Source organism: Panicum virgatum, chromosome 6N (assembly GCF_016808335.1).
Source record: "Panicum virgatum strain AP13 chromosome 6N, P.virgatum_v5, whole genome shotgun sequence".
Classification (NCBI taxonomy): domain Eukaryota; kingdom Viridiplantae; phylum Streptophyta; class Magnoliopsida; order Poales; family Poaceae; genus Panicum; species Panicum virgatum.
In genome coordinates this window covers 1,394,479-1,416,272 of record NC_053150.1, presented here as the reverse complement: position 1 = coordinate 1,416,272, position 21,794 = coordinate 1,394,479, and the positions used below count along the sequence as shown (strand labels likewise).

The 21,794-nt window shown below is 48.8% G+C and overlaps 4 protein-coding genes and 1 pseudogene across 9 annotated transcripts; all 5 read left to right on the top strand.

Moving 5' to 3' along the window:
* Positions 1-461: 461 nt before the first annotated feature.
* LOC120679435 lies at positions 462-3,453 on the top strand. 4 transcript variants are annotated; one of them, XR_005677189.1, is made up of 6 exons: positions 462-1,325; positions 1,406-1,972; positions 2,068-2,620; positions 2,692-2,932; positions 3,133-3,200; positions 3,289-3,453. XR_005677189.1 is itself a non-coding variant. In XM_039961019.1 (5 exons), exons 2-5 carry the CDS (start codon positions 1,965-1,967, stop codon positions 2,795-2,797), a joined length of 384 nt encoding a protein of 127 aa, XP_039816953.1. In that variant the 5' UTR covers positions 462-1,325; positions 1,406-1,964; the 3' UTR covers positions 2,798-2,990. The 4 variants fall into 4 exon arrangements, 1 of the variants encoding a protein (XP_039816953.1); XR_005677188.1 differs by having other exon boundaries at positions 3,133-3,453; XR_005677187.1 differs by having other exon boundaries at positions 2,692-3,200.
* A 1,947-nt stretch (positions 3,454-5,400) lies between these two features.
* LOC120679541 (phytolongin Phyl1.1-like) lies at positions 5,401-7,278 on the top strand. Its single transcript, XM_039961151.1, has 2 exons — positions 5,401-5,624; positions 5,818-7,278. Exon 2 carries the CDS (start codon positions 6,050-6,052, stop codon positions 6,896-6,898), a length of 849 nt encoding a protein of 282 aa, XP_039817085.1. The 5' UTR covers positions 5,401-5,624; positions 5,818-6,049; the 3' UTR covers positions 6,899-7,278.
* Positions 7,279-9,315: 2,037 nt separating this feature from the next.
* LOC120678798 (splicing factor U2af small subunit B-like) lies at positions 9,316-11,734 on the top strand. 3 transcript variants are annotated; one of them, XM_039960175.1, is made up of 3 exons: positions 9,316-9,550; positions 10,539-11,209; positions 11,249-11,734. In XM_039960175.1, the coding sequence occupies exons 2-3, from the start codon at positions 10,564-10,566 to the stop codon at positions 11,467-11,469; spliced, it is 867 nt and encodes a 288-aa protein (XP_039816109.1). In that variant the 5' UTR covers positions 9,316-9,550; positions 10,539-10,563; the 3' UTR covers positions 11,470-11,734. The 3 variants fall into 3 exon arrangements, with proteins under 3 accessions (XP_039816109.1, XP_039816107.1, XP_039816108.1); XM_039960173.1 differs by having other exon boundaries at positions 10,539-11,734; XM_039960174.1 differs by having other exon boundaries at positions 9,332-9,570; positions 10,539-11,734.
* Positions 11,735-14,567: 2,833 nt separating this feature from the next.
* LOC120679705 lies at positions 14,568-17,541 on the top strand (annotated as a pseudogene).
* Positions 17,345-18,102, top strand: LOC120679702 (disease resistance protein RGA5-like). Its single transcript, XM_039961357.1, has 2 exons — positions 17,345-17,982; positions 18,084-18,102. The coding sequence occupies exons 1-2, from the start codon at positions 17,345-17,347 to the stop codon at positions 18,100-18,102; spliced, it is 657 nt and encodes a 218-aa protein (XP_039817291.1).
* The last annotated feature ends 3,692 nt before the right edge of the window (positions 18,103-21,794 follow it).

Sequence of the window (21,794 nt, the reverse complement as noted above, 5' to 3'; positions counted from 1 at the left end):
GGCCAAGATGGCGGCAGAGGAGGAGGAGGCGATCAAGAACAAGAAGAGGAAGAGGGTGGTCAAGCGCAGGGTGCCCAAGGCGCTCATCGACCACATGGTGGCCTGGCCGTTCGGCAGCGCCAACATCCTCACTCCTGTTCAGCTGGCAAAGCGTTCCCTTGAACGCCGTCGATACTATGCCCTCTCATCTTTTATCGAAGCCAAGCTCCGTGCCTACCAGCAGGCCCTCATCCGTCAGTACAATGCCCTGGGCTATGCGGAGGATGAAATTGAGGTCACTGACAGCGAGGAGGAGGAGGAGGACTAGCTAGCTAGCTACCTAGGGAAGCAAGCAAAAATCTGAGTCTAGCTGCGTCGTCTCTCTGTCTCTGCGTGTCACAGGCTAGGAGATGTGATCGATGAATTGTATTCTCCTGTTGTTTAATTAACCAGCAGCTACTAGTTCAGCAATTGCTGCTTTGGAAACAGTAATGGATGCATGCGTTTCTATATATGCTACCTATAGAACCACCAGATTGGGATATTAATTTTGTTGCTTGATCAAGTGATGGTCTTACATACACCGCCTAACCGCAAAACGTACAATTCCTGTTGCCATAATCTGTTCTGTTTCTGCATGTTCAGTTTCTTTCACGCTGCAGCCAGCTGCTGTTATTTCTCAGCTCTCGATCGGCTTGTAAGTTGTTAAATAACTGATCGATGTCCTTTTTATCCATTAGAATGAAGCATGCATGGAACAGGTGGTTAAATAACTGATTGATGTCCTTTGTATCCATTATTAAGCGTGTAACAGCACATTGGTTATTAGTTACCCACTGTTCCATCACCAAGGCATGCGTTTCTGTTTTGTGCTTGGATCTTTTATTAATTTCTTTCAGAGAGCATACGAATGAGTAAGGATGATTGATCTAATATTCCCAATGAACTTGCATATAACTAGTAGTACTGAACAAACAGAATTTTTCATTGTCTTGTCTCGCAGACAATCAGAAAGCTCTTTTGATTCCATCACCACATATTTGTTGGGAAATTTAAGGTCGTTACAAGTGAATCTGTTGTGCTCATTGGAGCTTTACTTTTGTTTGCTTGGTGCCGGACGTTGGGAACTGACTGCAGGTTCATAAATTTGAAGGTCAGGACGAAGGACCCTTTCTTCTATATACTTTAAGATTACTGGTTTTGTTTGCAACAGTGAACTAGTTAGCGGCATTAAATTCCATGGAATTGTTCTCATCCAGAAAAGGGTTTAGGAGTGGAGACTGACCCCTATATTGTCAGGAACTCTTTCTGGGGACATTCAGTTTGTACAAGAATTGTAGGCACCTGTATGTAAACTCTTCTCTTGGTAGTTTGAGGTCCTAGTTTGGTATGTAAACATAAGTAACTTTTTTTTTATTTTTTGTAGGTATTACAAGAACTTCTTGATTTTAAGCCATTCAGGAGCAAAGTAGTATGGGTTGATGAACTCAGGAGCAAAGTAGTATGGGTTGATGAACTAGTATAGTAAAAGAAGATGATGTAATTGAAAAGTTCTTTAAGAAAAAAGAGAAATGGCCTTATAAAATTCTCAGAAAAGGAAAATCTTATGACCCTCGAATATGAAGTACCAATCTTAATTAATATAGTTGCTGGTTAATGGCATCTGGACCTTGCATAGCACAGTCAACAGGTTTAAGGATCTCAATTCTCATTTTTAAAAGTTCAATGGATCTGGAGTATACAACTGAACAAGTTTAAAAACTGCTAGCTCCTTTTCACGATATCTGTGCACTCTAATAGAAAAAAGGATTGTTCATTATGTTCTATGCCTACAGATCTCTGAACAACAAGTTCGAAGGCTCCATCCCACCATCACTAGGCGGAATCCCAGACTTATACTTGTTTGATTTGGCTAACAATTTGCTGACCGGAGACCTTCCAGTATTCAATGGAACAGATCCTGGCTTGGATAACTGACAGATGCAATGCACTTGTAAGTCATTCCATGACATATCTCTTGACGTCTGAAGATTTTGCAATTCCTCAGTTATGGTTTGATGAATATGTACCCTTCTTTTCTTATCGCAGCCACTTGTCAGGGATTGATCTGTCAGCCTCCATAGTGATCCAGATTTTCAAGTCAGAAATGCAACTCATACATCTGTAAGGCTGATGACCTTGAATTCTTGAAGTCATCTCTTTCTCGATTCTTTCTGTGAAGATGAGATATAGTGGTTTTATTTATTTTGTGTGATCAGTCTGCTTGACAACAACAAATTCTCCGGTAGTATTCCTCCTACGCTGGGCCTTCTTGACAAACTAGAAGTTCTTAATAGATAGAAAGAACGGTCCGAAATACAATGCCAAGTCCACGGCATGGGTTAGTTTTTTGTTACATTCGCACCTAAGTATGAAGTAAATAACCACACACACTTCGGCCTAACAGCAATGCCAGCAGCTCCCTCAGCGCATTTGCCCCAGCCATCTTCCACAAGGTGGCCTGCTCGTTTATCTCCTGCAGCACAAGGTGGGTGTCCGGGTGGCAGCTGTCGAAAACACAGCGGTTGTGCAGCTTCCAGATCGACCAAGCCACGAGGATCACCAGGGAATTCAGACCTTTTCTAGCATCCTTAGGCGTTCTGTAAGTACTTCATCACCAATATAATTGAGCAACATGCATATATTGCTTCTGATATGGTATTTTTGACGCAGGCTTCTTGATAACAATTATCAGTTGAGTGGGCCGATTCCTTCCAGTATCAACAACCTTACCAATCTTGGAGAACTGCGAGTCTCTTATTTTGTGGCACAGTGCTAAGCATTTTTGCCAGTACCAGTTCCGGAATACTACTGTTCTGTACTTTCTCTCGTCTGACATTAGGCAGCTACAAAACAACAATTTTACTGGTCCACTACTACCAGATCTAACAGGACTGAGTTCACTCAGATTTGTGTAAGTGATGAGTGCACCTTTCCATTCTGAAATTAAGAAACAAGTTCTTCTGAATCTATTGCAACATTGTCACAGGGCATGAGCGACAACAGTTTCGACCGCAGTACTAGTCTGCCGTCTTTGACTTCATTTGCAACCCTCTCTTCCTTTTGTGCCTCTTCACCAAGAACATTTGTCTGAAATTCTTTTTATGACTGCAGATACCTTGAACATCTGCACATTCCTGGGCACCTCCCTCAATCTCTCTGAAATTCAGACATTCAGAATGGTTAGCTATTTTATTTACATTTCCATTAAGATCAACCTCCCAGAGTCCATCCAGTCTGATCCCTCTGGACAACTATGTCATCATCCAGGAAAAGGATTTTGTTCAACTTGGGATAGACTTGACGGAGGTAAATTCTTAGATGGTTGAGCATGGACTGATATTTTAGGCTTCGATACTTCAGATTAGAGGAACCAGCAAAGAGTGTTTTTGGACGATCAGCCTTGAAATAGTACTCTTTCGCCAACATTTTCAACATGGATTGTTGCATCCCCAGTGGATTCAGCAAAAACCACATGTTCATAGCCCCAAAGTTCCGAGTCATCATCATTCAATAATGCACATAACAAACATTGCACTTCAAAATTGAATATCAGTCGATCCCCCACCCTAGCGCGCCGAGTGGTGGGGGGATTGCCTGTTTCGTTTCCGTGAAAAAAAAAGAGAACCGAGGTGAGGAAGGAAAAAAGATGGATCCCTGGGTGGTCTCAGGAATCGAGCCGCGGGCGGGTGACGCATAAGGTTTTTTGTGGCCACCGCCGCAAAAGCGCCACCTGCCCACCGTCGCCGCTCTTGGGTGACTGGCGGCGGCAGCCATGGTCGTCGTACGTGTACGCTCAATTGCGGCAACAACTGCTGGTTCTGGCATTTTCATCTCGTCAAACAGTATCGACAAATCCACCATTGGTATTTTTTTAAAAAAAAATCCACCATTGGTGATGACCAAGTCTACATCTATTCATTGGTAAAACGAAACGAAATGAAACGAAGATGGATGGGATCTCACTCCGACAGCCATCGACATGGATGGATCACCGGCGTCGGTTGGTTTGGTGGCGAGCTGAAACGAGACAGAGGACGTGCCTGGCCCCGGCAGTCGTATGTCAGCCTGATGAGAAGAGAAGCATCGGCGAAGCTGCAGCACGCCGCGGCGGCGAGGAGAGCACACCACACACACGACGGCGCATGTGCGTCAGCAGCAGACCGGGCCGTTCGTTCTGACACGGCGGCGAAAGCATCATCATCTCGTACTATGTATTTTCTTTTCTTTTCTTCTTTTGATCGCGCTGAAGGATCTTTGGACACGCTGTCGACGGCAGCTAGCTTTTGAACGCTTCAAAGCCAGCCAGGCGGCCTCGTCGTCGGTCGCCCGCCGCCGCCGCTAAAAGCCTTCCTCGGTCCTGTTTGGTTTACCTACCACACATATCGCACACGATTCTTAAGAAAAGAATCTCACATACATAGAGTACTAAACGAAATTTATTTGTAAAATATTTTCACGGATGGGTGTAATTTTTCGTGACGAATCTAATGATGGTAATTAATTAATGATTGGCTACAGCGATGCTACAGTAACCATCCTCTAATTGCGCGGTCAAAGGTATTATTAGATTCGTCTCGAGAAATGACGCAAGATTGTAAAATTAATTTTATAAACTATCTTTATTTAGTATCTCTAATTATTAGTCAAAATTTTTAAATTAGGTGCGCTAGGTAAAACCAAACAGGGGCTTCGTCGGCCGCCAACACACCAGACCTGTGGCCGGCCTGTGGTGCCAGATTTTGTTTTTCTTTTCCTCACTCGTGTCGTGCCTTTCTTTCTTTTTTCCCCTACTTACTCACCTTGACAGCTCATCAAATGGAGTGAGCTGACGAGTGAGACCACACAGAGTTTGGAGAAAAAAAAGAAAAATAAAGATGATCGACAAGCTCAGAAGTGACCCGACTGCCCATCCCATTAGATAACCACACCACTCGCATCTCTTCATTCCTTTAGCCACACCACTCGGCAGCGGTAGGAGCAGGCACGGGCGCCGGCTGCGGCCGGCGAGCGGCGGAGGCAGGAGCAGGCACGGGCGCGGGCGAGCGGCGGCGGTAGGAGTTAATGCGGCGCTGTTGGTGAGGATTGTTGGGCTGTGGGCTGGCACGGCCCGTAAGTGGGCCGTGCTTCACGGGCCGGCCCGACACGAAAAAAGACATATAAGTCCGTGTCTGGGCCGAAGGCCAGACACGAAGCCCGCCACGGCACAGCCCGTGAGGCCCGACAACCCGACCACTTTCGGGCCGTGCCGGCCCGATGTCGTGCCGGGCCTCGCCAAGCCAGCCCGTTGGACATCTATAACAGCGAAGGACACATGTAATCCCAAACCGCGTGAGGTGAGATTTTCATTCTTTTTTTTGCTTTGCTTGATTGGCATGGTTGCCCGGTCAATCGCGACCGAATGGAATGAATCCCCACCTCCTCACCCAACCCAACCCAACCCAGGCCAAGTCTCCTCTTCCACCATCCCCTTCCTCTCCCCCAGGTCGTCTCCCCCTCAGCCGCATCCACCCCTCCCACTACTCCCCCTCCAAATCCCCACCCCTGACGCGGCGTTTTCTTCCTCTGGCCCCGCCCACGGCGCCTCGCCGCGCCATTTCGTCCAGGTAATTCCCGTGCCCTCCCTGCTGCCGCCAATGATCGATTCATCGAGAAAGGAGCCGTCTTTTCCTCGTTCCTGATGCGCGATTCTAGTTCGGCTCCGTCTGGTGGGGTGGGGGGTGGGGGGGGGGGGGGAGAGAATGTTGCGCGCGCGCTAATCTTGGGCGCATACACTGACTGTGGCCTGCCAATTTGCAGTTCTTGATCTGTGATCCTCCCGTCGTCGCTCACCTGCTGCCTGGGGCTTGGACAAGCCGGGCCTGAATCGCCGCCGGGCTCCGGCGCTACCCGCTGTTTGTTCCGTCAGCCGCGGATTCTGAGGCAGACAGATCCTTGTGGTGCTCGCTGGATTGGGGCAGCTAGTCAGGTGGTGCTGCCTTTGTTGGTGCCGGCGACCAGGTTGGACGCTGCGGTTGATCCGGCGGCGTTGATGAATTCGCGCCGGTCCAGGTCAGTCAAGCTCGTGTCGGCGCGCGCCAGCAGGCCCCTCGAGGTGGACATCGCCGAGGAGGAGGACCCCCGGATGAGCTCCTCCGCCGACAACACCGTCTCCTGCTGCATCGCCAGGGGCCACAAGGTCATCTACTGCTACAACAGCAAGGACGGTGACCCGCAGATGGAGGCCACCGCCGCGCTCTGCCTCGAGAACTCGCCCGCGCACCACCGGCATTACATCCACACCTCGGGCTCCACGAGCTACGCCTACCTGATGGCCGACGGCCACACCTTCTTCGCCATCATCGACCCCAGCGTCGGGAACGCCGGCGCCCTGCAGTTCCTGGAGCGAGTGCGGGACGTGTTCAGGAAGAACGCGAGCAGGAATGGGTTCCATGACTCGCTGGTGCCGGCTGTGCAGAGGCTGGTGGCGTCGCTGGAGAAGATGCCCCACGCCACGTTCGTCCTTGAGGAGAGGAGTACGGAGAGGGGAGGGATGAATGAGAGCTCCAGCTGCACATCGTCGAAGGTGCCTCTGCTGGGGAAAAGTGGGAGCAGGAAGGAGAAGAAGAAGTCCAAGGATAAGTTGGCGTCGGCAGGGGACGGCGAGGATGAGCATCATGGGGCTAGGGGGGTGAGGATAGATGTGCCGGCAGAGGAGGTCAGCGGCATGTCGTTGGAGCGGAGCTCAAGCCAGTCCAGGCTGCGACGGCAGCAGCCCTCGCGGTCCTTGTGGATGCACCATGTGAAGATCATCATAATTGTCAACGCCGTCGTCTGCCTGGTGTTGTTTGCTGCTTGGCTGGCCGTATGCAAGGGCTTCCAATGTGTTTCAGGGCGATGAAACAGAATCCCTACATCGATTGTGTACAGTTTTTGAGGTGGCTCTGAATTTGGTGAGGTTTGATGCCTTCCTTATTGGAAAGGTAAATATAAGGCAGGAGAAATGTTGATATACTAGAGATCATGTGGTAAAAAAGGCAGTGAACATTGCGATGGATGCTACAATTATCAAGTAACAGTATGTAGATGACCAGATCATGAAAATAGGAGGCGTGATGTCTTGAACAACATGTACATATGCTTCATTCCTGTACATGAGAATTCGATAGGATTTTTTCTTCTTCTAGATATTGTGTCCCCGCGTGTGTGATATATGATTCCTTTGCTAATAATAGATGTGCAGATGGTAATATGATGCATACCTTGCTTAACAGTATATGAGTCAATAGACATGTCTTTCAATTGCCCTTGGAGGCCTTTCTGCTTATTTATGCTCACATGGAAACACATACTGAAGAGCTTTTGCGAAGCTGTGTGGTGCTGAGCTTCTGAACTCGTCATACGAGAAGAATGTTGGTCGCCAGATGTTGCTTCTCTGGGTTAAGAAGAATTTTGCAGGAATTTATTTAAAAAAAGAATTTTGCAGGAATGCTCGGGATATTTGTACAGCTGTTGAGATTTACTGTAGATGCATCAAAATGCCTGCTTCCTTCACAGGCAGGCAGGTACCTAATCCCCTCCCTTCCGATCCAGCAGCATCTGAAGCATCCAATGTGACTGCAGGAGAATTCAGTATCTTCAGGTTCACTGTTCCCTGAAACTGGAACTAGAGTGCCAGCGTCGATTCTTCTGAATCCGTGTCCGTTTATGCAGAACCTTACCTTGATATGAATCAGATATAAAACACCTTTTGGTGTCTTTTTTCAAAAAAAAAAGCATTTGATTTGCTGGAAGCTTTCATTTCATTCCGGAGAAAATTCCCTGTGTGGCCCTAGAAGAAATGACGCTTCTTTCTATGGCCCTGAAAAGTTCGGCCTCCCTTCCTTGACCATGTTTTCATTTTACATCCCTTCTATGGCCCTACCGTGGGATCTCCAGTTAACTCCCAGTTAAGTGGCTGTGAAAAGACGAAAATGCCCTTGGGTCAAACAACAAGGAATTGAGATCCCTGCCGCCGAGTCCCCGCTCCTCATCTTCGGTCTCGGCATCGAGTCCCCGCTCTGGTGCTCCCTGCCGCCGCCTTGTGCCTTGCCGCCGGCCGCCGCACTCGTCGCCCCAGGGGCTCGTGACCCGTGTGCGCAGGCCGGCGCCGCGCTCGCGGCTCGCGCAGGGCGGCAGGCAGGCCCGCAGCAGCAGGGGCAGCTAGGCAGGCTCCGGCCGTCAGCCGCTGGTTGCGCGCGGCGTGTCCCCCGCCGCGCAGCGCACCCTTCCCCTCCGTACACCACGCGGAAGCCGAGGCGAACTCGGGCACGCTGATGGCGCCGTCGCCGAGCCTCGATTCCGACCGACCGGAGAAGCCCCGTCGCCGCCATCGTGTTCCTCCTCGGGGTGCAGCTCGTGGGCACCACCGCCGTGTGGCCCCCGCCGTCTGCCGCCGCCCGCGGAGTCCAGGGGCACGCGTCCCAGGATGGAGGAGAGGACGGTCGTGGATGGCGGCGGTCAGCCGACGCGCGGAGGCTGTGTCGGGGGGACGGCGGCGGGCGGGCCGCCACGTCCCTGGCCGCCGCCGCACGCGCGCGTCCTGGGCGTCCTCCCTGGCCACTCCGCTGGCGCGCGCCTCGGTCGCCGCTGCGCCCGCGTGGACCAGGCCGCTGCCGCGCCCGCGTCCTGGGCCCCGGACGACTCCTCCACGCACGGCGGGATGGGGGCGGGCGCCGGATCCGCAGGCGGGGGTAGCCGCCGCCACCGCGGGGGGCAGGCTCGGGCGTGGGGGGCGACGTGCGGGATCGCATGGGGGTTCCCTTCTGGAAGGGCAAGTGAGGCAGGGGCAATTTGGTCCAAAATTGCTACTAAATACTTGACACCGGGAACCCTAACGGTTGCAAGCTAACGGATGTAACATCAGGGCTATAGAAGGGACTGAAAATAAAAAGATGGTCATAGAAGGGGATTTCAACTTTCCAGGGCCATAGAAGGAAGTGCAGTTTGCTGGAGGGCCTTACAAGGAATTTTCCCTTCATTCTGTGATAAGCCGAGGCCGGATATTTTCCAGATTCTGTGGTAAGCTTTCATTTTTGAAAAGCCGAGTTATTATCCTTTAAAAAAAAGCATTTGATTGATTTGCATAATCTCGGATTATTTCAGCGGGTTTCCAAAAATGAATAAGCTCATGGGCTGTGTCGATCCGAGGGCCCATGAAGAAGCTCGAGCAAAAACGCATGGGCTGATATGTTTGTGGGCCCACCGAAAGGTAAAGGGCCGTCATGGGCTGCCCGTCCTCTGGGCGTGGCCCAGGTCTACCCGGCTCGTCTATCGTTCATTATTTCCTCCTCACAAAGAAAAAAAATCTCTCGTCGATTCGTCTGCCCTTGAGCCCGAGTCGTCGTCGTCGAGGGCGGCGGCGGCGGAGTCGCGGTAGGGCGGAAGCCGGCGGCGGAGCCATCGAGGCCTGCAGGGAGGGGCCCCGTACGGTTCACCTGCGCCCCCAACACCCCTCCGTTGAGTCTAGGGCCTCCTGCCCCGCCGCCTCGTCCGGCGCCAAAACCCTAAGCGGGTAAATTCCCCCGACGAGTAGTCAGTTTCTCCCTCCCCTTCTTATACCTTGCAGCTTCTTGATCTGTGTGGCTGTCGTGTAGATTTGTTTTTCACTGGCTCTTGTGCAGTTTCACCGGCTCTTGTCTATATCTGTGTGGTTCGCGTGTAGCGGCAACGTAACTTCCATGATTGGCGACCTCGTTGCATAGAGATGGAGTAGCTTAACTTTTCAAAAAAAAAAAAGAGAGATGGGGTAGCTTAACTTCTACAGTGCAGTAGTTCACTGGCTCCAAGTAGCATATTTGCAGCACTAATACTCATGCTGGCATTAAGTTCTTGATTGAGGCTTCTAAATTGTTGCCTGCCTCAAGTATATGCTTGCATCTTAAGAAACAGTAGAGCATGGGGTATGATAGAGATTAGTGAGTAACTTGTTTCTCATGTAGTTCACCGGTACAGGTAGTAACATATCAAACGTTTCTCTCTTTTTTTTTGAAATAAGCATATCAAACGTTTCTACTTTTCCCCCACAATATCTGTTGGGAGAGAAATTTCCATGCCTTCTTCGCTGCACAACTTTTCGCTTCCTGTGTCTATATTTGCCCGTGTTGGCTAAATTCAATTATAGGGATCACTGTATGTCCATTTTTTAAATACGTTGTATATCTACTTAGGCTTAAGTGGATTTCTTGCCTTGATACAATCAAAGATTGCCATCCAGTCGTACTCTGCTTCCCTTTATCTGAGTTCAGTTTGGGACTCCTTCAACTTGATATTATCAGGCACTTTGAACTGAATTTGCCACAATTAGTTAATTTTCCATGAAAAATGTGTAGAGTTCAGTAATCACATACTCGTACTGTAATTGCTTCTAACTGAAGTTTCATCTCTTTTCCCTGGTGAATTCATCACCTTTTCCTGGTTGATGCCTTGGTCCATGAATGTATAGGAACTCTAGTTCTTTTATTGAAGGTGATTTCTGATACTGTTCTTGCTTATGCTTGCAGGTTTTGTGCCAGTCAGAGTTGAGTCATGGCGGAGCACTTGGCTTCGATCTTTGGCACTGAGAAGGACAGGGTCAACTGCCCTTTTTACTTCAAGATTGGGGCTTGTCGTCATGGGGATCGCTGCTCCCGCCTGCACAACAGGCCAACCATATCGCCAACTCTTGTGCTTGCTAACATGTATCAGCGCCCTGATATGATAACCCCTGGGGTTGATGCTCAAGGCCAACCTATTGATCCTGAGAAGATGCAGGAGCATTTTGAGGATTTCTATGAGGACATCTATGAGGAGTTGGGCAAGTTTGGTGAGATTGAGAACCTCAATGTCTGCGACAACCTTGCTGACCACATGATTGGGAATGTCTATGTCCAGTTCAGGGAGGAAGAACAGGCAGCTGCAGCATACAATGCTCTTCAGGGCCGCTATTATTCTGGCCGCCCGATAATTGTGGAGTATTCTCCTGTGACTGACTTCCGGGAAGCGACCTGTAGGCAGTTTGAGGAGAACAGCTGCAACCGTGGTGGCTACTGTAATTTCATGCATGTGAAGCAGATTGGCAGGGATCTCAGGAGGAAGCTCTATGGCCGTTCCGCTTCCAGGAGGTACCATGGGAGGAGCAGAAGCCGAAGCCCGCCACCTCAAAGGAGGGGCCATCGTGATCGTGATGACTACCATCGTGACCGTGATGATTACCGTGGTGGTGGCGGTGGCGGTGGCGGTGGCGGTGGCGGTGGGCGGGGTAGAGGCAGCAGGCATGACAGGTATGATGACGGAGGGGGCAGAGGCGGCAGGCATGACAGGTATGATGATGGAGGAAGACGCAGGCATGGTAGCCCACCCCCAAGGCGTGGGAGGAGCCCAGTCAGGGAGAGCAGCGAGGAACGCAGGGCCAAGATTGAGCAGTGGAACCGTGAACGCGAAGCAAAGCAGTGAGTCCCTGTGGCAAGTGCCTCAAGACGAGCATTGTTGGCTGGGTTTCTTGCTTGTCGGTTACAGCTATGTTCTAAGTGGACCTGTGTTGGTTGATATCCTGCTTGGCTAAGTAACCTTTTAAGTGCAGGATTGCTAAGTTCATTTTTGTTAATCAGACATGTAAACTTAAAAGTATTTCCATTCCATCTGTATTGTGTCAGATACTCGGTTCATTTTCTAGTTTGCGATCGAAGCTATTGTTGGTGTGAAATCATTCGTTGTGTTAGTGCCATGTCGATTTACTTGTCTTATCTCTTGCCTGAATGGCCTTTGGCATTCCTGGTCTGTGTAGGAAATTGCAGCTGGTGTGATTCGAAGTTCCGGGGTCCTCTTTGTCTTTCGTTGTCTGGCTGGAGGCTTGGAGTAGCCTGGGGCTTTTGCTGTAGGCATAAGGAATGTTGCCATGTCATGGATGCAACACCCTGGCCGTGGCTAGTTTTAAATATTGTTGTATGTCGATGTCTGCGCTGTTACTAGTGTGCACTTTGAAGGGGGGAAGAAAAACTGTCGACCTCTGAACCTGTGTTAGCCTGAGTTTAATTAAAACAGTCTCACGGGCCAGGGGACACATTGTTGAAACTTGGCTGAGTCATTACAAATATGGAAACCTTTTTGTGCTACTTTGGAAGGAAGGAAAAAATCTGCAGCAACGATGCATTATGTTCATTTTTTTTATAAATTTAAATTCTCGTACCAAATTGAACTCTGGCGACTGTACAAATTAAAGATTACGTGCTAGTGCTAGGTATGAAGATCTTTTTTTAGGAGAGGTACGAAGATCCATATCTACCGTACTTGTAAGTAGGGATGATAATTTTACCCACGGGTACCCGACCCGACGGGTGAAGGTATGGGTATGAAATTTTACTCGCGGTTACCCAACGGGTACTTGAAATACAATGCATAATCTAGTGAACCCATATCATTCTCAAATTTTATGTCTTATTTTCTTGTGATTATATGAACTATATAGACTAATAATGAGATTGTGTGAACTAATAGCTGTGAAAATGATATTAATATTTTGCTTATTGTTTGTTCTGAAGTGTGTGCATCATTTGTGTACTTGAAATACATAGCTACACATTTATTTACATACAACTAAATAGACACCGAAGATAAGAAAAAAATGGTGCATTATGAACTATTTAGTTTTCTATTTTACTAAAATGCTTTGGATTCGCTTGTATAGGCGATAACTTCAAAATGTGCTAGTCTATATGATCAAATGATAGGTTATTTATGCTATCATTAGTATACTCGATGGATACCCGAAACCCGACCCGTACCCGGTGGGTATGGGTACGGGTATAAAATTCTACCACTAGACTTTGCGGGTACGTGTATGCCTAAGAGTTTTGGGTATTGTCGAGGGCGGGTATTTACTCTACCCGCACCTTACCTGATCCGTTTGCCATCCCTACTTGTAAGGTAATACACACAAGGAAAAAGTTCAATTTACTTCTTTCAAATATAGCTTAAGTTTGAATAACCCTCTAAACTATAACTTGGTTCAATTTTGCCCCTAAACTATGACATTTAGTTTATTTTACCCTCATAATACAATTTGTTTTTTTTGGTTCTCCATACACAAGTTGAATTTTAATTTCACATTTTGCATGGTAGTCTCTAGTCTTTTTGGTGAGACTTTTGATCAGCCTTTTGGTTAATCTTTGCATCCGCTTAATTTTGAGCTTTGCTAATCTTTGTGGAATCATTGCATGCTTAGAAAAGAAAACTCTTTTACAAGTCTTTTTCGAAAAAACATTCGGCACTTTGGTAAATCATTGCTTCCACATTTGTGTTGTGCCTTACTCTAGTAGATTGCTTTTCGGTTGCTTCTGCTTTGCATCTAGTTTTTTCTATCCGTTCTTAGGGTGAGCTCGTCACAAGTTGGCTTGCGTTACCTTGGCAATTAGAAGAGAGACATGTCGGATTGAATTTGGGACATATGCCTTGATCTCTTCAAGAAGAATTTTTTAAGCGCTCCCATTCACTCCCCATCTCTTGTCACCCGTTCCGGTCCTTCATTTTGCGCAAAATAGGTAAACATATCCTTAGATAATTACCAAAACTTCACTTAATTAACCAAACGTCACTTGTTCCATGAAGGCATGAACACAGTCCACACTCTAAAAAAGTACGAACCGCTGGATTACTGTAGCTGTGAAATTCAAAATTGCGCCCACGTGGCCCGATGCAGTAATCTTTTCTTTTGTGCAGAGTGTTGAACATGGCCCGATGGAACCAGTAGCGCCGACCACGAATAGTTTAACCATGGCGTGGATCTTGAGGATCACACACAGGAGCAAACCTTTACTTTCAACTGTGACAGTTGAGTGGGCAGGCTGCAGAAAGATGCCTCATCTATCGCCCCTGCAATAACCCAAGAAGACACGCAACAATCTGCCAAAATCCCGTCCAACTCAAATGAACAACACTGAACACCTCCTCACGATGTGTGACTTGTGATCCTCACCGAAAACCCACAGATGAACACAAGCAGGAGGGAGTAGTTGACTTGTGATATCTCTCGCTTATACGATCCGTACGTGGATTTTTCCCACTCGGTTTGGGTGAGTTCGTTGATGGTTTTTTTTTCAGTTGTTTCTTCTTCCGGAACTATTCTTATGCATGTCCCTCTTGCCTTTGGATCGATGCTTCTTATTCTAGCTAGCTGCTGGCTGTTCTGTCACTTGTTGCTGCTTGTTGGAGGCATTTAACTGGCCAGCTGCTACGATTCTCCGGCTCCGACCTGGTCATCTAAGCCTGAGCCCAGTTGGAGTGTTTCGAATTCGATTTCTCATGCACCAACTAGCTAGTAACCACGTTCATTTTTTTATTGCAGGACGACGACCAAGGAACACGCAGTTCATAATGTAAAGGATATTGTGTCCTTGCAGATTTCATCAGCTCAGAGCCTCAGACGCGGTAGCACAAAAGATATATATTAAAAAAAAATCACCCATTGCAAGCACAAGCACATCAACCTACTGCAGTGAGGAATTAGTTGGAGTTTTGGCCGAGCCATGCCGACAGCTACCGTAGTCAGCGTCTCCATGGGGGTGATGAAGCCCGTCCTGGAAAAGCTCACCACCCTCATGGGTGATGAGTACAAGAAGCTCAAGGGGCTGCGCAAGGTGGTGACCTTCCTCCAGCGTGAGCTCAGCGACATGGATGCTCTCCTTGAGAAGATGGACCTCGCCGATGAACTCGACCCACAGGCCAACAATTGGAGGAAAGTATAATAGAGATGTCCTATGACATCGAAGACCGCATTGACGACTTCATGCAACGTGTTGGTCAAGCCGACAACAAGGTGGGGATCCTTCGGAAAGCTTATAAGTATCTTAAAACTTTCAAGGATCGTCGTCGGCTAGCACATCAGTTTGACAAGATAAAGACCAAAGTAATGGAAGCAAGTGAACACCGAAAGAGGTATATGCTTGATCAGTCCATCTCAATTACTCCCCTTGCAGCGTCAATCTCAATTACTGCCCCCATAGCTGTTGATCCTCGCTTATCAGCAATCTACAAGGAGTCTGCGAGCTTTGTGGGCATTGATGCCCAAAAAAATGAGCTTGTCAATTGGGCAATGGACAAAGGGCAACAATCAAAAGTGATGGCTTGGAGGTTTAGGGAAGACCACGCTAGCCAATGAAGTGTACCATGAAGTTGGAGGGAAGTTTGAATGCAAGGCATTTGTGTCCGTTTCTCAAAAGCCAGAGATGATAGGCTTATTCAACAGCTTGCTATCGCAACTTGGCCTAGGCACATATTCTCATGCTTGCCAACTGCAAGATCCAATCAACATACTCAGAGGACATCTACATGACAAGAGGTAGTCATTCTATTAATTTATAAGAATTAACATCTTGTAACTAGTTGTTGTACTTTAACATCTAAGCCTCTTCGTTAGTTAGCCAAATTCATTTCCAGTCCACCTTTTTAAGTAAATTACTAGTTTATACGTTGGAATAATTTACTCCTTTCTTGAGTGGAAAATCATATACTAAAAATATGGTTTAAATAAATATTTGAACATTAGTACAAAAAAATCTATGATTTGACTTAATCTTCAGATCACTGTAGATTTATTACTAAAAAGTTTTTTCTTTAAACTAGATAAAAAGAATCGATCTAAAGCACTAATTGTCAGATTTAGTCACACATTGTTAGATTAAATGTTGAGTAGGTGGAATCAGCTCTAACCCATCAGACAAATTCTCAGAATGAAATTAGATCAAAGGCATGGCTTGTGTTAATTTGGCCTAAGTGCATAGTTATACTTATTTAGACTTCTTGAATATTTACTTGAAAAATCGCATCTATCATTATTTATTTTGAGAGAGGTTGGTTATATTTGTTTGTATGTATTTTGATGTTCTCATTGGAGCATCTAATATTACAACTTCATGAGATTTATATATGGTACGGTTAATTCTTCTAATTAAGTGAGAACGATTTTTCACATAATAGAAGTTCAACATATGCTTTTTTTGTAGGTACTTCATTGTTGTTGATGATTTGTGGGATACACCAGCGTGGGATACTATTCAATTTGCTTTCCCACCAAATAATCAATGGAGCAGAGTTATGATAACTACACGAAATGAGAATCTAGCTAGATCATGTTGCGGCAACCACGGATGCATTCATCATATGAGGCCCCTAAGTGAGCAGTACTCAAAGAAACTCTTCTTTGGTAGAATATTTGGATCTGAAGATGCTTGTCCTTCTCAGCTCAAGAAAGCTTCATCAGAAATTTTGAAGAAGTGTGATGGTCTTCCACTTGCAATTATTACAATGGCAAGTATGCTAGCTTGCCATCCAACAATATTGGAAGATCAGTGGGAGTATATCCATAATTCACTAGTCACAAAGTTTGCAACAAACTCCAACTATGAAGACATGATGTACATCTTAGACCTCAGCTACAAGAATCTGCTCCGCCATCTAAAGGCATGTTTTCTGTATCTAGGTTCTTACCCAGAAGATCATGAAATTGAAAAGGTTGAGCTAGTCAGGCGATGGGTGGCAGAAGGTTTTGTGAGTAACTCTAGCGGGCAAGATGTATTTCAATGAGCTGGTCAACAGGAGCATGATTAAACCGATCTATTTTGGGGTGAATACTCGGATAACTGGCTGCAGAGTGCATGATATGCTGCTTGAATTAATTGTAAGGAGATGTAAGGAAGATAATTTTCTGAGTTTGGTAGATGATCCACAAGCAGTGGTAGAAGTGCAAGACAAGGTCATTCGTCGACTTAATGTTGTTGGGTTGCGAGCTAAAGAGGATGACAAAGTGGCTATGGCTATTGCTACGAAGCTAGCACAGATTCGTTCGCTTAGCATAATGGGACAATCAACTTGGGTACCTTCGCTGCTTGAGTTGAAGTTTGTGAGGGTGTTATCCATTGATGTTATTATTAGCAATAGCGCTGATATGGCAGTGGACCTGACTATTATCAACCAGTTGTCACAACTGAGATAATTAAAGGTAAAAAAAGAGAGACGCTTCCAGGTATTAGCTACAAGTATGATGCTGAAAATATGGGGGCTACGACTTTTGGAGACTTTGGATTTATCTGGTATATCCAAATGTAGCATTTCATTAGAGATTGTTGATGCTCCACGATTGTCCCATCTGGTCATGCCAATGAGTACGAGATTGCCTGACTGGGTTGGCAAGGTAAAATCTCTGCGCACTTTGCGTGGCTTTATCCTGCCAATGGACTCGTTGGAGGGTATCATAGGCCTGGGCGAGCTCACCGCTCTATCAGATTTGAAATTTTATTTCCCCAATAGGTGTACGGGGTTGTCGAAGGCTGCGTGGATGACAGCTCTAAGCACTTCTCTTGATAAACTTGGTAACCTCAAACAGCTACGTGTCGATTCTTTTGAACACGTTGCCCTGCAGGCCGATGCACTGAGCTCACTTTCCCCTCCCTTCCGCAACCTCGAGCTGCTTGACCTGCAATATGGATGCACCTTCTCTCGAGTTCCTAGGTGGATGGGACATCTCCATAACCTCCGTGAGCTGTTCATTGGGGTGAAGCAGGTACTCCAGGAAGATGTTGCCTTCATTGGGACATGGATGCCGTCTCTCATCCTCAGCCTGCGGATCCCAGGCGTCCTGACGGAAAGGATCGTGATAGGAGGCTCCACGGGATTCCCAGTTCTCAGATGGTTTCTGTTCGACTGCGATGGCGTGTCGTTCCTGACATTTGAGGCAGGAGCGATGCCTGCGCTCCGGGAGCTGGAGTTGGCCTTGGATGCAGACCAATGGGACAAGGCAGCACCTGCCGGGCTCCAGCATCTCCCGAGCCTCGAGACAATCACAACATGGAGAGAGTGCTACACTAGCAAACAGAAGGCTGCCGGTTCTGCACTGATCATGAGCGTGTTCCAGGAAGCTGCTGACACTCTCCCCACACGCCCTAAATTCAACCTCTGCACAAAAGTGAGACGCAGGTAAAAAGCGGCAGATGTGGTTATAGTTATGTTTATTTGAGGCTAGCTCCCATTTTGGGGTGCGCATGGTACTTAACTTGCTCAATATTTAATTAACGCAGACCCACGGAGGAGGACTGACTATTTGGATGGATGATTGAGGTGCAGGATCAATCATGTGGCTTCTTCTCTTAAGCTTGGGCATTTGTGCTATTTTACTTTCTGCATTTGGACAGAAATCTAAGCCACATATATGAGATCCTGGGGTAATTTTTTGAGTAGTTCGACGATGGGGAGTGAGAGGTGGTAGCACCAATAGCTAATTTCGGCTTGTTTCTCATATCAGTAGAGGTGGTAGCACCAACAGATACATACATTGAACCCAAAAAGATAGAACAGATACATGTGTTTCCTTGCTTTGAACAGATACATCATTGTGTGCAGATAACCGCCAAATCTGTGCAAGATTGTACTATTCTGAGCTCTGCAGGACAATGAAATCTCATATTTTGTTTAGTATTGTACAAAGTGTTTTATAGTTGACGTGTCACATTTGATCCCAACACCAATCAACAATTAAATGTTACAGCTTGTCTCTGAAACTGTATACTGAGGGAGGTAAGTTCACATGTCACATTTAATCCCAACACCAATCAATAATTAAATGTTGCAGCTTGTCTATGAAACTGTGCTTTGAAACTGTGTACTGATGGGGTCATTCCAGTGTCAAGCTGACATGGCTCTCTTGGTAATTGTGCGATGGCACTATGTGCACTGAGACTGGCGAGTCTCAGTGGAAGTTTCATGAGCATTAAAAAACATAATACATCAACAATTTTACTGGCAGTGTCGTTATGATGAGAGGTGAGGGAAAGTTTAATAAGATGAGAGCGGAGTTTCATCCCCATAAAATCCAACCGTCATAGTTACTAAATTCTCAGTCTTGGTAACTATGCAATGAAACTGTGCAAAAGATTGTCCTAAGGAATAGACTACAAGCTAATGAAATACAGGGAAAAACAATCTAGGATAGATTTAGGCAGCGCATTATAATTTAAGTAGTGTACTGGTTCAAGGGAGTGGCACTCCATGTTTTAACTTCTTTTCAATGTGACGATTGGCAGCTTCCATATATATACGAAGGAAGGCCAAAAAAAAAAGAGCAAATGATGATAGAGGTAGCGGGCATGAACCAGACCAATTCATTCTCAATTATGGATAGTTTAGAGCTACTGCATTTTTTTTCCCTCAAAACTGAATACACTAGTTGTACATTGGTTGCAGAATCTTTAAATTATTTATATCTTACATAAAACACATCGACAGCACGGCCAATTCAGGTGTTCAGAATACTATACAACACGACATCCAATCGCTAGTGCTATACCAGTTGCAGAATGTTGAAATAGTAAATACTCTAGTTACTATGCACCCTGAAGAGGGAAGTGAGAGCTTCAGCCCTCCGCGGGCGACACGTGCCTGGGAGAGGAAAAAACCGACGCGGGTCGTCGAATTGCAGGCCCCGCCTTCGCTGCGGTGGCGCACCGCCTTCACTGCCTGTGGGCCCTACCGGGGTCCGCTGGACTCTTCTCCATGGGCCGCCGCTCTATCGCGCTGCGGTTCCTTCCCTTTTCTTGCCGTTCTTCTGGAGGCGGTGTAGGGTTTGGGGGAGCGAAGAATCTCGCCGTCCTCGGAGGGGGCCGTCCGTGGGGGAAGCCATCTCTCGGCAGCCACATCCGGGCACCAAGGAGGGGGCACGGTTGGGCGAGTGCCGCGGCCAGCCGCAGATGCGGAGAGGCGGGCACCAAGGAGGGGGCACGGTTGGGCGAGTGCCGCGGCCAGCCGCAGATGCGGAGAGGCGGGTGGGGAGGGCCGGCGGTGGCGCCGGTTCCTGGACATGGAGGCGGAGGCGGAGGTACCGGTCCCTGGACGCGGCTCTCGGGGACGCCTCGCTCGAGCACGCGCGGTGACCGGCAGCGCTCGGATTCGGGCGGGCGCGCCTGGATTCGGCCGGCGGCACTTGGTCCACCGGTGGCGCGGGGAGATCACGGGCGTGGAGGCCGGCGTGAGAGAGGAGGAAGAGAGGGAGGCCCGGATCCGCCTCGCGCAGTCGAGGAGCTCCGCCGCCTCCGCCCCGACTCCGCCGCGAGAGAGGGAGCAGAGCCAGCCGTGCTTGCAGATCCGCCGAGCTCGAAGCGGCTGAGCTCGAGGCGGCAAAGCTTGAGGCGGGCCTCCACCGGCCCGCCGCCGCGCGTGAGCCTTCGTCGTGCCGCCACTGTGCGCAGGCCTCCGCGCAGCCATGGCAGCTGCCATCGCCACACTGCAGAGGGAGGAGGGAGCTCGAGGTCGGGAGGGAGACGGGAGGGAGCTCTAGGACGGGAGGAAGGAGGGAGGGAGCTGGAGACTGGCGAGGGAAGAGGGCTGCGCTGACGGCCGGCCGGCCACCGCCCTCCGCCGCCGGAGATAGCCGAGGCGGCAGAGGAGTCAAGGCGCGCTCTGAGATGGGGGGATGAATGGGAAGGAGAGGGCGTTGGGGATAAAAAAAAATTAGAGCATCTCCAAGAGTTTACCAAAATTAACTTGGCAAAATTTGTGATTTGGCAACTTGCTAAAATATATATAAAGAAGACTATCTCCAAGAGTTTGCCATTTGGGCTTAGTAAAATTAAAAAAACAGGCCCACATATGCTCAGCTACCTCTCCCGGATCAACTACCGCCGCTTCACATCCCCTCGCCGTTCCTCCCGTCGCGCGCTGCGCTGTCGCCCCGTCGCGATCAGCCGCCGCAGACTCCAACGCCGATGGCCATCATCTACTCCGGCCGGCCATCTGCTCTTCCCATCAGGTCAGGTCAGCATCTACTCCAACGCCGATTGATCTCGTTCTGGTCAGAAAATCATCATGGGCTCGTTCTGGTAAAAAAATGCAGAGCAACTGCGCAAGCGATGGCGCCGCCCAAGGTGTACGGATGGACGATCTCGCCGTTCGTGTCACGCGTGCTGCTGGCCCTCGAGGAGGCCAGCGTCGACTACGAGCTCGTCCCCATGAGCCGCCAGGACGGCGACCACCGCCGCCCGGAGCACCTCGCCAGAAATGTCCGTACCCTCCCCGGAGCAGCCATTGATCTGTTTCACTCATCTCTCGCCGACTGATAGACACTGATCTTGTGGCTTGTTCTTGCTGCTGCAGCCTTTCGGTCAGGTGCCCGTTCTTGAGGACGGCGACCTCACGCTCTTCGGTGAGTATACAAACTCAGCCTGCTGGCGTTTGATTTCTGCTTCCATTTCATCAGAATTCCTCAATCCCTGATGCGGTGACATCCTCCAGAGTCCCGGGCGATCGTGAGGCACGTCTTCCGCAAGCACAAGCCGGAGCTCCTGGGCGCCGGCAGCCTGGAGCAGTCGGCGATGGTGGACGTGTGGCTGGAGGTGGAGGCGCACCAGCTGACCCCGGCGGCGGGCCCCGTCGTGGTGGAGTGCGTCTTCGCGCCGTTCCTAGCAGAGGAGGAGACCGACTGGCGCACGCGCGGGAGAAGGAGACCGACCGCCTTCGCGCGCGCGGGAGGAGGGGCGACGGGCTTTGCATACGCCGAGTCGCGGAGACGCCGATGCCAAGTCGCGGAGAGTGCGTATATTTGCGCGTGGAGGGGGTGGTGGCTCTCCGTGACATCCCTCGGCGCCGTGCTGGAGGACTCCGCGGCCGTCTCTGCGGTGGTGGCGCTGCTCCTGCTCACGGGGATCTGCTCCAGTCCTCCACCGAGCGGGTCGTCGCCCTGCTCTTCGCCTTCGCGTCCTGGGATGCCGCGTGCCAGTTCCTGGCGGAGGAGTCCGGCG

What these genes read in the sequence shown, in the direction of transcription:
- LOC120678798 (XM_039960173.1), top strand. Translation starts at nt 10,564, where the DNA reads ATGGCGGAGCACTTGGCTTCGATCTTTGGCACTGAGAAGGACAGGGTC.
- LOC120679435 (XM_039961019.1), top strand. An exon ending in GAAATGCAACTCATACATCT is followed by an intron (nt 2,143 to 2,425) that starts GTAAGGCTGATG and finishes TCGGCCTAACAG; the next exon opens with CAATGCCAGCAGCTCCCTCA. An exon ending in CTAGCATCCTTAGGCGTTCT is followed by an intron (nt 2,621 to 2,691) that starts GTAAGTACTTCA and finishes TTTTTGACGCAG; the next exon opens with GCTTCTTGATAACAATTATC.
- LOC120679702 (XM_039961357.1), top strand. Translation starts at nt 17,345, where the DNA reads ATGACAGCTCTAAGCACTTCTCTTGATAAACTTGGTAACCTCAAACAG.
- LOC120679541 (XM_039961151.1), top strand. Translation starts at nt 6,050, where the DNA reads ATGAATTCGCGCCGGTCCAGGTCAGTCAAGCTCGTGTCGGCGCGCGCC.